This window comes from Magnolia sinica, chromosome 12, assembly GCF_029962835.1.
Source record: "Magnolia sinica isolate HGM2019 chromosome 12, MsV1, whole genome shotgun sequence".
Classification (NCBI taxonomy): Eukaryota; Viridiplantae; Streptophyta; class Magnoliopsida; order Magnoliales; family Magnoliaceae; genus Magnolia; species Magnolia sinica.
The window spans coordinates 36,126,422-36,145,199 of NC_080584.1; the positions used below are offsets into that span (position 1 = coordinate 36,126,422).

At 43.2% G+C, this 18,778-nt stretch overlaps 1 protein-coding gene across 1 annotated transcript in view; it reads right to left on the reverse strand.

The window, feature by feature from the left end:
- Positions 1-4,278, reverse strand: part of LOC131220019 (2-alkenal reductase (NADP(+)-dependent)-like) — a 63,312-nt gene extending 59,034 nt beyond the window's left edge. The window contains exon 1 of the mRNA XM_058214994.1: positions 4,146-4,278. Within this exon, the coding sequence (XP_058070977.1) occupies positions 4,146-4,278 (133 nt within the window). The remainder of the gene's footprint in view (positions 1-4,145) is intronic.
- Between the last annotated feature and the right edge of the window lie 14,500 nt (positions 4,279-18,778).

An 18,778-nucleotide genomic window follows, 5' to 3' on the forward strand; every position in this document is an offset into this window, starting at 1 on the left:
CCATATGATCCATCTAGAAAGAAAAAAAGATCAAAGGGTAGAAAATAAGATCAATAATTATAATCACCCACCTTGAATCTTCAAGCTACCACCAACACTAAGTACTCCAAGCTCCAAGCTTAAAGGTTCAATGGTCAAGATGAATTTGTGGTGGCTAGATGGAGGAAGAAAGGAAGGGGAAGTTACTGGAAATTGGGAGAGAGAGGGTTGGAAATTCTTCCATGGAAGAGGAAAATGAGAGAATGAAGGAGGATAGAGAGGAAGGGAAGGTTGTAGGGGAGTCATCATTACTCTCCCTCCTTGGTTAGAGAAAAAAATCATAACCTATGGTGATACAAACAATGCTTGCTAGGGTAGGTTAGGTGTGGGTAGTGTTTAGGATGGGTAGTGTTTATTCCATGGGAATTATAGTGTGTGTGGGTGGTGTGCATGGGAACTTGTGCCTGAGAGTGGTCCATATGCTTTTGTACAAAAAGTGGGCCACAAGATGAAATGCTCACAACTTTTGATCTATAAGTCGGATGAATGCACAAGACGCGTCGTTGGACTCGCAACGACGATGCGGTCACAATGGTATAGGTCTCAACTCGATCCGAGTCGGGTCTTCATGACTGGGCTCACGGATGACCGCAAACACTATCCAAGGGTCACGGGTCGCCGGGATTCGACCGGTAGGACCGCGGGATCAAGATGGACGGAATGCATACTCACACACACACACACATGCACACATGCGAACTCGGGTCGGGTCTCACAACCCTCCCCACCAACAAAGAAATTTCATCCTCGAAATTAAACAATCTTAGACAAAATAGAAGACAAAACACCACCATCATATAGCAATCATCATATAACGAAGGCAATACAAACAATCATATATCAATCAATCATCAAATAAATGGGGATAACGCTCTCTAATCTCGGCCTCACGTTCCCAAGACGCCTCGGCCTCTGAATGATGACCCCATTGCACCTTCACTAAGGGAATGACCTTGGTCCTGAGGACCTGCTCCTTCCGATCAAGGATACGAATCGGCTGCTCAATATAAGAAGCATTCTCACGGACCTCAAGTGGCTGCCAATCAATCACAGGAAAAGTGTCCGACCCACATCTCCGCAACATAGAAACATGAAACACGTCGTGGATTGCAGACAACTCAGGAGGTAAGGCAAGCCTATAGGCCACAGCGCCCACGCGCTCGGTAATCTCAAAAGGTCCGATGAATCTCGGGGCAAGCTTGCCCTTCACACCAAAGTGAACCACGCCCTTCATAGGCGAGACCTTGAGATACACCATGTCCCCGACTGCGAACTCGAGGGGTCGACGCCGACGATCAGCAAAACTCTTCTGCCGACTCTGAGCTGTTCACTTCCTCTAACTGATAACATCAATAGCCTCCGACGTCTACTGCACAAGCTCGGGACCTAAGAGACGACTCTCTCTAATCTCGTTCTAACAACTAGGAGATCTGCATGGTTTACCATAAAGTGCCTCAAAAGGACTCATGCAGATAGTCGCCTGATAGTTGTTATTGTGTGTGAACTCGGCGAGGCGTATATGCTCATCTCAACTGCCCACAAAGTCGATCACACAAGCCCTGAGCATATCCTCAAGGATCTAGTTGACCCTTTCAGTCTGCCCATCCGTCTGCGGATGATAAGCAGTGCTGAGATGTAAAGTGACCCCCAACGCCTGTTGAAAACTCCTCCAAAACTAAGACGTAAATCTGGAGTCTCAGTCTAAAACGATCAAAACTGGGATGCCGTACAGCCTCAATAAATATCCTTGACAATCGGTCCATAGACCAGGAAGCACGTACTGGAATGAAATGAGCCGACTTCGTCAGACGATCGACGATAACCCAGATGGTATCGTGACCGCGCTGAGTCCTCGGCAAACCTGCGATGAAGTCCATCGATACATGCTCCTACTTCCACTCTGGAACGCTCAACGACTGCAAGGGACCAGGGGGTCTCTGATGATCGGCCTTGACACGTTGGCATGTGTCACACTCGGCCACAAAACTCGCAATCTGGTGCTTCATCCCCTGCCAGAAGTACTGCCTCCTCATATCACGATACATCTTCGTGGAGCCCGGGTGGATAGTAAGTCTCGATCGGTGTGCCTCGGTCATCAAATCATGACGCAACTCTGGCACATCTGGGACACACAACCGGCCTCTGAAGCGTAATCCACCATCGGAACCAATCTGCCAGTCTGACTGCTCCACGGATGCGGCTTCTGCTCGATACTCCTGAAGTGACTCGTCTGTCTGCTGAGCCTCGATCACCCTAGCCACCAAAGAGGGTTGAATCGACAAGCTCGAAAGTTGAACAATGGAAGACTGCAAACCGAACTCAAAGTCAAACTCTGATACATCCTCGAGCATCTGCCACTCACGCACCATCATCTGTGCCACCAGGCCTCGTGGCTGACGGCTGAGCGCGTCCGCCACCACATTTGCCTTGCCCGGGTGGTACTGAAGGTCAAAATCATAATCTTTCAGCAACTCCATCCATCGCCTCTGTCGCAGGTTCAACTCGGACTGAGAAAATAGATACTTCAAGCTCTTATGATCCGAGAAGAGCTCGAACCTAGCCCCATATAGATAATGCCTCCACACCTTCAGTGCGAAGACGACTGCTGCGAGCTCCAAATCATGAGTGGGGTAGTTCAGCTCATGGACCTTGAGCTGGCGCGAGGCATACGCCACTGGCTTCCCATGCTGCATCAGTACAGCACCGAAGCCAACTCTGGAGGCATCAGTAAAAACAACAAAACCCTCACTCCCATCCGGAATAGTGAGAACAGGAGCGGACGTGAGGCGGTCCTTCAACTCTCTAAATGCCTTCTCGCAAGCGTCACTCCAGATGAACTCGACGCCCTTCTGCGTCAACCGGGTTAGCGGTGCTGCAATACGGGAGAAACTCTCGATAAACCGTCGGTAATATCCCGTTAGACCAAGGAAGCTGTGAATCTCGGATGCGTTCGTGGGCTGGCCCCACAGACGCACTGCATTAACCTTCGAGGGGTCCACAGCGACACCCTCCCTCGTCACCACGTGACCGAGGAATTTCATCTCCTCCTGCCAAAACTCACACTTCTCCGGCTCGCATGGTGGGCACGGAGGGTCTCAAGCACAATCCGCAGGTGCTCGGATGGTCCTCTCGAGTCCTCGAATATACAAGAATATCATCAATGAATACCACCACAAACTGATCAAGGAACGGTCGAAAAACCTCATTCATCAGCATGAAGATAGCGGGCGCGTTGGTCATCCAAATGACATGACCAGAACTCGAAGTGACCATAACGTGTCCGGAAAGCCGTCTTGAATGTCCTCCTCTCGGACCGAATCTGATGAACCAGAACGCAAGTCTATTTTAGAAAAATACGTGTGCAACTGATCGAACAAGTCATCAATACGGGAAGCGGGTATCGGTTCTTAATGGTGACTCTATTGAGCTCACGATAATCTACACGAGTCGCAACGAACCATCCTTCTTCTTCACAAACAATACCGGGCTCCCCAAGGTGACTACTGAGACGAATGAAACCTAACTCCGGAGCTCATCCAACTGCTCCTGCGGTTCCCTCAACTCAATGGTGCCATCCGGTAGGGGGCCTTCGAGATGGGCGCGATCGGGTACCAAATCAACTGAACTCCACTGCGACGCCGGTAAACCCGTATCTCCGAAACACATCCGGTACTCACAAACAACGCAACGCTCAATACTCTCGCCACGTAATCCTCAATGACCGAGGCCAAGAAACTAGATAATGGCTCTTCTCTGGGCTCGGCGATGAACACTGGCAAGCCTGGAATGTGAAACGTAACCTTCCTCGCGGCACAGTCTAAGACGGCACCATACTCTGCAAGCCAGTCCATACCCAGAATCACATCAAAACCTGACATCGGCATCACGAATAGATCGGCAGGAAGGAATATCTCGCCTACTAACACCGGGCAAGAAGGACAGCTACGAGTCAACATAATAGACTTCCCCATGGGAGTCGAACCGGCCAAGGCCTCGGAGACTCCGATGGAATACCGGTCAATCGACAAAACCGCTCATCCATAAAAGAATGGGAGGCACCGAGAATCAAATAAAACATGAGCAATGCGAAGAAACAAGAAGAATACCTCGACGACTCCACCAGTCGATGACTGCGGGTCCTGGCTTGGCGCCTGCTGCGCATAGAAGCGGCCACGAGCTGGTAGGGGAAGCAACCCGGAAGGCGAGGGTCTCGAGTCTCGCTGCCTGGCCGCGATACATCGGACCCGGGGACCGGACATGCGGATATCCCCTCTGCTGGTGCTGCGGCTGCTGTCTCCTTCTGGGGAGGTCTGCCTGGCTGCCTCTGCTGCCGAGGAGGAGCCCTAGGAGCGGCGGGTGGAAGCGCCGCTCTGCTGCCGAGGAGGACGAGGAGGAGGCAAGCTGCGGTGGCCTCTGCTGCGAATGGGGAGAGGGCACTCACGCCTCCGATGCCCGACCGGTCCACAACATCAGAAAAGGGGCCGGAAGATGAAGCGGCTGGGTTCTGATGATGATGAAGAAGCTACTAACTGAACCGCAGGCTGCCGAAATCTTGATCTGCCCCTCCTCCTCTGCCGACGGAGCTGCCTGACTGCTGGCCGGTGCCCTCCTCTTCCGGTCTCCACCGAAACTCTGCTCTCGACCTCTGGGTCATAGCCCGATCCTCCTCATAAACCAGTGCCGATGAACGACCTGGTCAAACGTCTCTAAACAATGCCTTACCACACGACTGCGAAGGGCAGGGACGCAAGCCGGTCACAAAACAGCGAGCCCTCATCTTCTCATCGGTGAGATGAGGAGCAAATCTAGATAAGGCTAAGAAACGGGCCTCATACTGAGATACGGTCATATCACCTGTACTAGGGTCTCAAATTCGATCGCCCGCTGGATCTGAACCTCGGGGAAGAACTTCTGGTCGAAACGGACCACGAACTCCTCCCATGTCCAAGCAACCGAGGCCCGACCATCCTAGATACGGATGACCACCAGTGACGGCCTCACCCTGAAGAAGATATGTCGCAAGGAATACTCTCTGCGCAGGACACCGAATAGTGTCAAAAATCCTCGCAACCTCGGTGCACCCAGCGGCAGAAGGGTCGGGGTCACCACTAAACCTCGGGGATCATGTCGGAACTCTCGAGCTATCGCACTAGCACGCGGTAAGTCGATCGCCCAAAAACCTCGGCGTAGCAGTGACGGTCCGCAATGCGTGGCAACAAGCGCATCAAGCTGGAAATGCTCGCTCCTATAGGTCGTCGAAAGGCGGGCGGCACTCGCCTCGAGCGGAGGCATCGATGCGGCTGACGGAGCGGGAGGTAACTGGAACAATAGGGTGAGGAAGGGGAATAGGTGGGGGAACCGGAGCAATTGGAGGTATGGGCGCTATGGCTCAACTGGAGGAACAGGCTAGATCGGGACCTCGGGAATCGGATCCTCAACAACGGAGCCGGATGTGCTCGAGTAGAAGGGGTAACTCGGGCACCTCGTCCACGTGCACCACGACCACGGGTGCCACGACCACGGGAGCCACGTCCACGCGGCATCGTCTACAAAATAATGACGACTCAAGGAATCAAGACAATTACAGGCTCAATACGGAGCAAAAGGAAGGATCTCGGGACACTACTTGTCCCATGTTCTTAGCAGACCTGCGATGTCATCTTTAGTCTTTCCAGAATAACAACATGAAGAGCACGTGTCACGCCCCAGACTCGGTAACCGGACTCACAAGGAACCCGATGGCCGATTCTGGCCGCAACAGCCTCTGTAGTACCCCATTCTCGGCTCCCGAGGTAGGTTCCGATCCTGGGATCCTACACGGAGGATTTTCATAACAGTATAATCACGTCCAATGCGAGCATACCCAAGATCACAGCAAATACATCTGAGAATAACAAAGGCACACATCATAAAATCCACTAAAAATTTAAACTTTTACAATCATCCAAAAGGTCCAAAAGGACATACATGAGAATAAAAGGAAAAGAGAGAGAAATCAGCAGCACTGGAGTCCTCACTGCTCAACTCTACTCCACGCTCTGCTGCTACGGCGCCTACCTAGAGTCTCCTGCACGTATCAATCGTGCATAAGCTTATAGAAGCTTAGAGGGTGGTGTAAGTGTGTGACAATGGTGCACAGAAGAATAGTAGGAGGTATAAGGAGAGAAGCATAATCAATGAACATATCACTAGTCTTACCAAGGCTTACCATGAATGCGATGCAATAAGTAATGAGTGCCATACCAAGGCAATGTATGAAAGGGGGGCTTGTACAGCTAATGCGATGTAAGTAATGTCAGTGCTCATATCCAAACCATAAGTCAAGTACATTTTCAATCATAAGGAAATCACCGGGGTCCATTACACTGCTGAATGACTGCCGCTCTGCAGACCCCGCACAGTCAAACGAGCGTAAGAGACCTCACTACCCGCCTGTGGACAACCAATCACCAACAAGGCCTGAAGGTAGCGAACCCATTTATGAGCTGGTCAGACTCAGCCTAGCAATGCCTCCTCACACCAGGCAGGTAAGGCCACACCCCTATCCAACCGACTACACGACAGTGGGAGTCGCGGCCTAAGGTATAAGGCCCTCGTGCGCTCATGTATTCCACCCGATCACGGCGTTGGAGCAGATCCTTGGTACCATGGAAGTTTTGGGAATCTCACCCATGGGCATCCTACGCACCCAGTATGCTCAAGTAATATTTCCGGTGTCCACACATGCGGCCATCCACAAATGTCCCTGTGAAGGCAAGGCCCTGATGAAGCAATGGCGGTATCCTCATGAAATGCGATGCCAATGCATGAGTCGCACACACAAATCATGCACAAGTTTCAGGCACTCAATGTGCAAAAGGGAAGAAACTCCATCCCTGAATGACCACTATACAATGCAATCAATTCATACAGATGATGCATATGGGTTGCAACGATGTAAGTGTGCTACCTGAGGAATATGAAATCGTCTGTCCCAAGGAGGGTCAAGACCTAGGCATATCGACAGGTATTCTCAGAAGAAGAGAAGTCCTCTAGTGGGAGCCCAGTACTTTGGGATGACCCACAAACTAAGAGAGTCAAAATTCTAAGGAGGAACAGTCCTAGCCAGGCCCAAGGTGGGCCTTTAACCACCTATAAGGGCCTCTATGGGCCTACCTTAGGGCCACCAAGGAGGACATCCAACCTCAACTGGGTCCCAAAAGGTAGCCTACTATATATGCAAAGAAAGGTCCAAGGCACAATCAACCCATGGCCTAGTGGGCCATACACTAAGCCTAAAAACAAAGGCAACCTGGTGGGCCCTTAAGCAAGGTTAGGGCCCAACCATAAGGGTCATAGGTTCATTCATTGTGGTAGGCCTAATGGGCAGCCCATTATCCCAACATATGGGAAATTCTTAAATTTTTAACACATGTAAGTTGGGCCTCACATCTCGGCCCAAGTATGGATTTATTATAGTGGGCAAACAAGGGCTCAACTACTTGAGTATTTAGCCCATAAGGCCCATCACAATGACATGGTAAATATAGGACCCAAGGGTTCAATGGGCCTATCAAAAGTTCCAGCCCAACCAAGGCTATAAGGCCCTTACTTAACTAAGAGACTAGCCCAAGAAGAATCCTATTTGGGATGGGCCTTTAATCATACACTAATTAAGCCCAAAAAAATAAAAATTAAGATGATAAGATACTGACATAAATCCTCCTCAAATCTAGTGGGCCATATTGCCCCAAAGAACATCTATAGGCAACAGTTATTCGGCTCAATGCCAAATTCCAGCCCACCCAAATTTCTGGGTTGGTTGGAGTTCAGCATTAGAAGTATTTCTTAGTATAATTAATTCTGGATGGCTCACACACATCATTGTGGGCCCCACCAGATGAGATAGGATATACAATACATATATGAAATGGGCCAGACTGTTAGAATGCAAGCCCAGCAGTAGCCTAAGGCAGGGATGTCCCATGTGTTGGCAGTCCTATGGGCCTGGGGTATATGGCCCAAAAATCCACCTAATGTGTTCTAATTGAATAAAAAGGGGGCAAGTATGATCAATCCCCTAAGGACCCTACATGGATGGGTGGTGGGACATTCAACACATCGAGGTGGGCCCACGAAGCAGGCTAGATGCCCCAGCCTGGGCGTCCCTGCCTAGCAGACCACTTTCAGCCATACCACGGGCAACTCAAATGTATTTTGGATCTGAAATTTTACAGAGTGATACTTACATAGGTGACCTACACCCCCACAAAATTTCAAGATTTTTGGACACTTAGAAATATTTTAATTTATTTAAATAAAATAAACTGTCCAGAAAATCGGACTGACCTGGACGTCCCAACGTGGTGGGCTAGTCCGGCCCTTGCCACAGTGTACACAGAGGTCCATTGGCCCTGAAATTTGGTAAGTGGGTCCTAGAATGGGTGAAACATATCTCCACTAAATTTCAGATTTTTTAGACATATATAAATATTTTAATTTATTTAAAGAAATCAATCTGTCCTAAAAATCGGACTGATCTGGACACCGTATTGTAATGGGCTAGTCCAGCCACCACCATGGTGTGTACAGGTGTCCATTGGCCCCAAAATTTTGTAGGTGGGTCCTACCATAAGTGAACCACCTCTCTGTAAAATTTTATGATTTTTGGATACTCATAAATATTTTAATTAAATTAGGAATTTCAATCTATCCAGGAAGGGATGTTGCTGTCCATGCATTGTTTACCCAATAAGGTGGGCCCAACCTTCATCCAAGAGGGGAAAAATGGAGGTTTAGTATTTTCTACATAAAATAAAGTAAGGTGGGGTCCATAAAAGTGGCCCATCCTTCAGAGAAACCAAGCTGAAGTGTATGTTTTCCCTCCATACATGTGGGTTGGACAGCCCAACAAGGTGGACCGCCCACCCCTATGGGCCTCCTTTTTGGGTACCATATCATGGACCATCTGAGGTATGACCCATCACACCTCATGGTGGGGTCCACACCTTCTCATTACACTCCATACTTATAAAGAAAATAATGACAATCATGATCCAAAAATCCATGCCAAAGATTGAACATGACAATCCATGCAACAGTCCAAGTTTTTGGACAGCAATACATGGCTAGACACATCAGCTTATATCTCAATAATTCCAGCCATAAAAAGGGTGTGTGGCCTTCCTCAGTGGGCCCCACATAAGTCCAGATCACATACTAGAACTAGGACACTTGTATGCATTTGATTAAGGTGTCCGATGATCATGGAGTTAGGTGATAAGAGCATCCCACCTTGCTGGATTTTTATTTTTATTTATTTTGGGACATCCAAGGCCCACTATAAATGGGCCACACACACACTATCATCCATACATCAGGAAAATAAAAGAAGAAAAGAGAGTAATTCGGCCATGGGGGTAGGGCCCCGCCACTAGTGGGCCCTCCCAAGAGTGAATCATACCCATACAACTACATTGATTTTACATGCAACATAAAATCACTACATGCATGATATATAATTGTTATGGATGGTTGGGATGCCATCCCAACATGATCCTTAGGGTCTAGATGACCTTAAGATGGAGTGGATTATAAAATACATCATGATGGGGTCCATGGAGAATGGCCCCATCATGGATCATGACATGCATGTAGGATGGGCCAAAGGGCCACATCCATGGGATCAAATAGGATCCCCACCATGGATTGGTGGGTCCCATATGATCCATCTAGAAAGAAAAAAGATCAAAGGGTAGAAAATAAGATCAACAATTATAATCACCCACCTTGAATCTTCAAGCTACCACCAACACTAAGTACTCCAAGCTCCAAGCTTAAAGGTTCAATGGTCAAGATGAATTTGTGGTGGCTAGATGGAGGAAGAAAGGAAGGGGAAGTTGCTGGAAATTGGGAGAGGGAGGGCTGGAAATTCTTCCATGGAAGAGGAAAATGAGAGAATGAAGGAGGAGAGAGAGGAAGGGAAGGTTGTAGGGGAGTCATCATTACTCTCCCTCCTTGGTTAGAGAAAGAAATCATAACCTATGGTGATATAAACAATGCTTGCTAGGGTAGGTTAGGTGTGGGTAGTGTTTAGGATGGGTAGTGTTTATTCCATGAGAATTATAGTGTGTGTGGGTGGTGTGCATGGGAACTTGTGCCTGAGAGTGGTCCATATGCTTTTGTACAAAAAGTGGGCCACAAGATGAAATGCTCACAACTTTTGATCTATAAGTCGGATGAATGCACAAGACACGTCGTTGGAATCGCAACGATGATGCGGTCACAATGGTATAGGTCTCAACTCGATCCGAGTCGAGTCTTCATGACTGGGCTCACGGATGACCGCAAACACTATCCAAGGGTCACGGGTCGTCGGGATTCGACCGGTAGGACCGCGAGATCAAGATGGACGGAATGCATACTCACACACACACACATGCACACATGCGAACTCGGATCGGGTCTCACACTGAGTCAGGCCTGGATGGTCGGTCGTTGCTAGGTGTTTCCAGCAGGTAGGAGAGAAAGAAGAAGAAGAGGAGAAAGATGGAGAGAAAGGGCAGAGAGAGAGAGAGAGAGAGGGGTTGCACGGTGCGGCAACCACTCAGATCGAGCCGAGTTTGGCTCGACTCACTGCCAGTTAGAGCTTTGTTGGCCCAGTTGAACTTGACTCACTGAGTCTGAGACAGGCCAGCAATGGGTGCGGTTTGGGCCTGGTTCGGGTGTTGTTGGAGTTCCAATAGATGGGAAGAAAGAGAGTAGAAAAGAAAGTAATGAGGAAGAAGGATTAGAGCCAAAGAAGGTGCAAGGTTGCGCCGGCTTGAACCGACCCAAACCTGACTCACTGTCGAGTTGCAAACTCGAGCCTGGCCAGTTTCTTCTAAGTCCAGATGCTGCTGGACTTCTCTAACTGAGTAGAAAAAGTAGAAAGGAAGAAAAGGAAGAGGAAGAAAAGGAGAAGATAGGTTGGAGATAGAGAGAGGGGAAGAGTTTGAGTTGGAATGTGAGCTGACTTGCTGCCGAGTCGGTCCATCTGAGTTAGAGGCTTGCTGGACAACACTGTTAGAGGGTCCTAAGGGCTGAGAGAGAAGAAAGAGGGAAGAAGAAAGGGAGAAAAAAGGAGAGCATGTGCTTGGGTCGAGCCAACTCGACTCGAACCAAGTCGACTAGGTGAGAATCTTCATTTCCTTTCACCAATCAAATTCGTCATTTGTTACTTTATTATTAATAATATCGTTATTATTTTCTAGTTGTTGTAACGACTAATGTTATTTTTGCTATTGACTAGAAATTATAATTAATATTATGATGTATTAATTAGTGTTATGGTAGCTATTATCATCAATTATAATTCTATTATGGATTATCATCATCATTAGTGTCACTATAATTATTACAATTATTAAATATGGTTAACCATTAGTAGGTTAATTTTACTAATAATAGGTAGTAGAGATACTTGATATTAACAATTATCATTATTAATGCTATTCTTATTTTGTCATTAGTAGGATATTGCTTATAAGATTAGTGTTGTTAATAGAAAATTATTAATTATCGTTATCTCATTCTAATATTGTTATAAATTGAATTATATAAGTTAGGTTTCAAACCCTAAACCAAAGTCTAAGATTTGATTAATGGATAAAACCCTAAACCTAGGTAATCTAAACCTTAGGTTAAGACCTTAACCCTAAATAATGTATAAAATTTGCATCTGACCAAATGATTTTACAATGTATGGTAGGATTTGGTTCTAATGACACCTGCGTTTCTTAGCGACACTAATGTGCGACTCGACACGTAAGGTGAGGACTCACCCTCACTACGCTAAAACAGCGAAAAAAGGACGGTCCAAAACTGTCTCAAATGACCAAAAAGGATGGTCATGGACCGTCGCATGGGTCGTCAAATTTTGACGTGTCGTATTACTTAAAGGACGGTTGAAAACCGTCATTCTTATTGATGAAAAAAGGACGGTCATGGACCGTATCTTATGAGCCTTCAAAGGACGGCCATCGACCGTCCTTTAAAAGGACTGTCATAGATCGTCTCTAATAAGCCTTCAAAGGACGGCCATGGACCGTCCTGTAAAAGGACGGTCATGGACCGTCCTTAAAAAGGACTGTCATGGACCGTCTCTGATGAACCTTCAAAGGACAGCCATGGACTGTCCTTTAAAAGGACGGTCATGGACCGTCCTTAAAAAGGACTCATGGACCGTCTCTTATAACCCTTCAAAGGATGGCCATAGATCGTCCCTAAAAAGACTGTCATGGACCGTCCCTTATGAGCCTTCAAAGCACACTTTCAAATTTGAGAGGGTCAATATACACCTGTTACACTATATTTCATCGTATTCTTCCTGATATACACCTGTTATATAATATATTTCATCATATTCACATTCACATCCATCTAAACCTAAAGTATGTAAATCCAACATAAACTACATTCATCCAAATATAAACTACATCCATCCAAACACAAACAATCTTATCCACATTACATTCATCCATGCATAAATACATATAAGTTTAACATCATAAATAAAAAAAAGGAAAAAAATCAGCAACAATTTTCTTTTTATGTCTTTCATCTAAAAAAAAATATTAAACCAACAAAACATTATAATTCAGAATCATGAAGAATTGCATAAACTTCTTCCAAAAAAATAGGCACTTTTTAAAAATAAAACTGATCGTTAAAATAAAACTAATGCAAGCAAATAATGCAAAAAAGTGTTTCAATTCAAGTTAATAGAAACAACAACAAAAATTAAAGCTTTGTAAAAAGGGGCGTATGTTAAAAGGGATACATTCTTGTTTGTTGCCATGTGATTGGGCTACAATTCAAGTTAATAGAAACAACAATAAAAATTAAAGCTTTGTAAAAAGGGGCATGTGTTAAAAGTGATAAGTTCTTGTTTCTTGCCATGTGATTGGGCTACATTATTACAACAATCAGGTTCGGGTTCGGGATCGGGGTTAGGTTTGGGTTTTCAAGTTTAGGTTTAGGTTTAGGTTAGGGAGTTGAGATTAGGATTAGGTGTAGGTCTAGGTTTAGGGATTTGAGAATACATTTAGGTTTTAGGTTTAGGTTTAGGTTTAGGTTATAGGTTATAGGTTATAGGTTTAGGTTTAGGTTTAGGTTTTAGGTTATAGGTTATAAGTTTAGGTTATAGGTTATAGGTTATAGGTTAAGGTTTAGGTTATAGGCTTTAGTTTAGGTTTAGGTTTCGGTTATAGGTTTAGGTTAAGGTTTAGGTTTTATTTATAGGTTATAGTATATAGGTTATAGCTTTAGGGAATTGAGAATAGGTTAAGGTTAAGGTTTAGGTTTAGGAAATTGGGTCCGAGTTCGGGATCGGGTTTAGGTTTGGGTTTTCAAGTTTAGGTTTAAGTTTAGGTTAGGGAGTTGAGATTAGGATTAGGTGTAGGTTTAGGTTTAGGGATTTGAGAATACATTTCAGTTTTAGGTTTAGGTTTTCGGCTTACGTTTAGGATTTAGGTTTAGGTTATAAGTGTAAGTTATAGGTTTAGGTTTAGGTTAAGTTATAGGTTAAGGTTTAGGGAATTGAGAATAGGTTAAGGTTTAGGTTTAGAAAATCGGGTTCAGGTTCAGGATCGGGTTTAGGTTTGGGTTTTCAAGTTTAGGTTTAAGTTTAGGTTAGGGAGTTAAGATTAGGATTAGGTGTAGGTTTAGGTTTAGGGATTTGAGAATACATTAAGTTTTAGGTTTAGGTTTAGGTTATAATTTATAGGTTTAGGTTTAAATTTATGTTTAGGTTATAAGCTATAGGTTTAGGGAATTGTGAATAGGATAAGGTTTAGGTTTAGGAAATCGGGTTTGGGTTCGAGATCGGGTTTAGGTTTGGTTTTTCAATTTTAGGTTTAGGTTAGGGAGTTGAGATTAGGAATAGGTGTAGGTTTAGGTTTATGGATTTGAGAATACAATTTAGGTTTTAGATTTAGGTTTAGGTTAAAGGTTATAGGTTTAGGTTATAAGCTATAGGTTTAGGGAATTGAGAATTGGTTAAGGTTTAGGTTTTGGAAATCGGGTTTGTGTTCGGGATCGAGTTTAGGTTTGGGTTTTCAAGTTTAGGTTTAGGTCTAGGTTAGGGAGTTGAAATTAGGATTATGTGTAGGTTTAGGTTTACGGATTTGAGAATACATTAGGTTTTACCTTTAGGTTTAGGTTATAGGTTATAGGTTTAGGTTTAGGTTTAGGTTACAAGCTATAGGTTTAGGGAATTGAGAATAGGTTAAGGTTTAGGTTTAGGAAATTGGGTTCGGGTTTGGGATCAGGTTTAGGTTTGGGTTTTCAAGTTTACGTTTAGGTTTAGGTTAGGGAGTTGAGATTAGGATTAGGTATATGTTTAAGTTTAGGGATTTAATAATACATTTAGGTTTTAGGTTTAGGTTATAGGTTTTAGGTTTTAGGTTTAGGTTTAGGTTTAGGCTTAGGGGTAGGTTTAGGTTATAAGCTATAGGTTTAGGGAATTGAGAATAGGTTAAGTTTAGGTTTAGGAAATCGGGTTCGGGTTCGGGATCGGGTTTAAGTTTGTGTTTTCAAGTTTAGGTTTTGGTTTAGGTTAGGGAGTTGAGATTAGGATTACGTGTAGGTTTAGGTTTATGGATTTGAGAATACATTTAGGTTTTAGGTTTAGGTTTAGGTTCAGGTTTTGTTTTAGGTTACAAGCTATATGTTTAGGGAATTGAGAATAGGTTAAGGTTTAAGTTTAGGAAACCGGGTTGGGGTTCGGGATCGGGTTTAGGTTTAGGTTTAGGTTAGGGAGTTGAGATTAGGATTAGGTGTAGGTTTAGGTTTAGGGATTTAAGAATACATTTAGGTTTTAAGAATAGGTTATAGGTTATAGGTTTAGGTTTAGGTTTAGGTTTATGGTTAGGTTTAGGTTATAAGCTATAGGTTTAGGGAATTGAGAATAGGTTAAGGTTTAGGTTTAGGAAATTGAATTCGGGTTTGGGATCGGGTTTAGGTTTGGGTTTTCAAGTTTAGGTTTAGGTTTAGGTTAGGGAGTTGAGATTAAGATTAGGTGTAGGTATAGGTTTAGGAATTTGAGAATACATTTAGGTTTTAGGTTATAGGTTATAGGTTATAGGTTTAGGTTTAGGTTATAAGCTTTAGGTTTTGGGAATTGAGGATAGGTTAAGGTTTAGGTTGAGGTTTTGGAAATTGGGTTCGGGTTCGGGATCGGGTTTAGGTTTGGGTTTTCAAGTTTAGGATTAGGTTTTGGTTAGGGAGTTGAGATTAGGATTAGGTGTAGGTTTAGGTTTAGGGATTTGTGAATACATTAGGTTTTAGGTCTAGGTTTAGGTTATAGGGTATAGTTATAGGTTTAGGTTTAGGTTTAGTTTATAAGCGATAGGTTTAGGTAATTGAGAATAGGTTAAGGTTTAGGTTTAGGAATTCGGGTTCGGGTTCGAGATCGGGTTTAGGTTTGCGTTTTCAAGTTTAGGTTTAAGTTTAGGTTAGGGAGTTGAGAGTAGGATTAGGTGTAGGTTTAGGTTTAAGGATTTGAGAATACGTTTCGGTTTTAGGTTTAGGTTTAGGTTTTAGGCTTAGGTTTAGGTTATAGGTTTAGGTTATAAGTGCAGGTTGTAGGTTTAGGTTTAGGTTTGGTTATAGGTTAAGGTTTAGAGAATTGAGAATAGGTTAGGGTTTAGGTTTAGGAAATCAGGTTCAGGTTCGGGATCAGGTTTAAGTTTGGGTTTTCAAGTTTAGTTTTAGGTTTAGGTTAGGGAGTTGAGATTAGGATTAGGTGTAGGTTTAGGTTTACGGCTTTGAGAATACATTTAGGTTTTAGATTTAGGTTTATGTTTAGGTTATAGGTTTAGGTTTAGGTTTAGGTTTAGGTTTAGGTTATAAGATATAGGTTTAGGGAATTGAGAATAGGTTAATGTTTAGGTTTAGGAAATCGGGTTCGGGTTCGGGATCGGGTTAAGTTTGGGTTTTCAAGTTTAGGTTTATGTTTAGGTTACGGAATTGAGATTAGGATTAGGTGTAGGTTTAGGTTTAGGGATTTGAGAATACATTATGTTTTAGGTTTAGGTTTAAGTTATTGGTTGTTGGTTTAGGTTTAGGTTTAGGTTAAGGTTTAGGTTTAGGTTACAAGCTATAGGTTTAGGGAATTGAGAATAGGTTAAGGTTTAGGTTTAGGAAATCGGCTTCGGGTTTAGGTTTGGGTTTTCAAGTTTAGGTTTAGGTTTAGGTTAGGGAGTTGAGATTAAGATTAGGTGTAGGTTTAGGTTTATGGATTTAAAAATACATTTAGGTTTTAGGTTTAGGTTATAGATTATAGGTTATAGGTTTAAGTTTAGGTTTAGGTTTTGGGTTAGGTCTAAGTTATAAGCTATAGGTTTAGGGAATTGAGAATAGGTTAAGGTTTCGGTTTAGGAAATCGTGTTCGGGTACGGGATAGGGTTTTGGTTTGGGTTTTCAAGTTTAAGTTTAGGTTAAGGTTAGGGAGTTGAGATTAGGATTAGGTGTCGGTTTAGGTTTAGGGATTTGAAAATACATTAGGTTTTAGGTATAGGTTTAGGTTATAGGTTTAGGTTTAGATTTAGGTTAAGGTTTAGGTTATAAGCTATAGGTTTAGGGAATTGAGAATAGGTTAATGTTTAGGTTTAGGAAATTGGGTTTGGGTTCGGGATCGATTTTAGGTTTGGGTTTTCTAGTTTAGGTTTAGGTTTAGTTTAGGGAGTTGAGATTAGGATTTGGTGTAGGTTTAGGTTTAGGGATTTGAGAATACATTTAGGTTATAGGTTTAGGTTTAGGTTTAGGTTAAGGTATAGGTTTAGGTTTAGGTTTAGGTTATAAGCTATAGGTTTAGGGAATTGAGAATTGGTTAAGGTTTAGGTTTAGGAAATCGGGTTTGGGTTCGGGATTGGGTTTAGGTTTGGGTTTTCAAGTTTATGTTTAGGTTTAGGTTAGGGAGTTGAGATTAGGATTAGGTGTAGGTTTATGTATAGGGATTTGGGAATGCATTAGGTTTTAGGTTTAGGTTTAGGTTATAGGTTATAGGTTTAGGTTTAGGTTTAGGTTTCGGTTTAGGTTATAAGCTATATGTTTAGGCAATAGAGAATAGGTTAAGATTTAGGTTTAGGAAATCAGGTTCGGGTTCGGGATCAGGTTTAGGTTTGAGTTTTCAACTTTAGGTTTTGGTTTAGATTAGGGAGTTGAGATTAGGATTAGCTGTAGGTTTAGGTTTAGGGATTTAAGAATACATTAGGTTTTAGGTTTACGTTTAGATTATAGGTTATAGGTTTAGGTTTCGGTTATAAGCTATTGGTCAAGGGAATTGAGAATAGGTTAAGGTTCAGGTTTAGGAAATCGTGTTCGGGTTCGAGATCAGGTTTATGTTTAGGGAGTTGATATTAGGATTAGGTGTAGGTTTCAGTTTAAGGATTTGAGAATACATTTTAGTTTTAGGTTTAGGGTTAGGTTTTAGGCTTAGGTTTAAGTTATAGGTTTAGGTTATCAGTGCAGGTTAGAGGTTTAGGTTTAGGTAAGGTTATAGGTTAAGGTTTAGGGAATTGAGAATTAGTTAAGGTTTAGGTTTAGGAAATCGGGTTCAAGTTCGGGATCGGGTTTAGGTTTGAGTTTTCAAGTTTAGGTTTAGGTTTAGATTAGGGAGTTGAGAGTAGGATTAGGTGTAGGTTTAGGTTTAGGGATTTGAGATTACATTTTGGTTTTAAGTTTAGGTTTAAGTTTTAGGTTATAGGTTTAGGTTTAGGTTTAAGGATTTGAGAATACATTTAGGTTTTAGGTTTAGGTTTAGGTTATAGGTTTAGGTTTAAGTTTAGGTTAAGGTTTAGGTTTAGGTTCAGGTTTAGGTTTAGGTTATAAGCTATAGGTTTAGGGAATTGAGAATAGGTTAAGGTTTAGGTTTAGGAAATCGGGTTTGGGTTCGGGATCGGGTTTATGTTTGGGTTTTCAAGTTTAAGTTTAGGTTTAAGTTAGGGAGTTGAGATTAGGATTAAGTGTAGGTTTAGGTTTAGGTTATAGGTTATAGGTTTAGGTTATAAGCTATAGGTTTAGGGAATTGTGAATAGGATAAGGTTTAGGTTTAGGAAATCGAGTTCGGGTTCGAGATCGGGTTTAGGTTTGGTTTCTCAATTTTAGGTTTTGGTTAGGGAGTTGAAATTAGGAATAGGTGTAGGTTTAGGTTTATTGATTTGAGAATATAATTTAGGTTTTAGATTTAGGTTTAGGTTAATAGTTAAAGGTTTAGGTTAAGGTTTAGGTTAAGGTTTAGGTTTAGGTTATAAGCTATAGGTTTAGGGGATTGAGAATAGGTTAAGGTTTCAGTTTTGGAAATCGGGTTTGGGTTCGGGATCGGGTTTAGGTTTGGGTTTTCAAGTTTAGGTTTAGGTTTAGGTTAGAGAGTTGAGATTAGGATTAGGTGAAGGTTTAGGTTTACGGATTTGAGAATACATTAGGTTTTAGCTTTAGGTTTAGGTTATAGGTTATAGGTTATAGGTTTAGGTTTAGGTTAAGGTTTAGGTTTAGGTTACAAGCTATAGGTTTAGGGAATTCAGAATAGGTTAAGGTTTAGGTTTAGGAAATTGGGTTCGGGTTCGGGATCGGGTTTAGGTTTGGGTTTTCAAGTTTACGTTTAGGTTTAGGTTAGGGAGTTGAGATTAGGATTAGGTGTAGGTTTAGGTTTAAGGATTTAAGAATACATTTAGGTTTTAGGTTTAGGTTATAGGTTATAGGTTTAGGTTTAGGTTTAGGC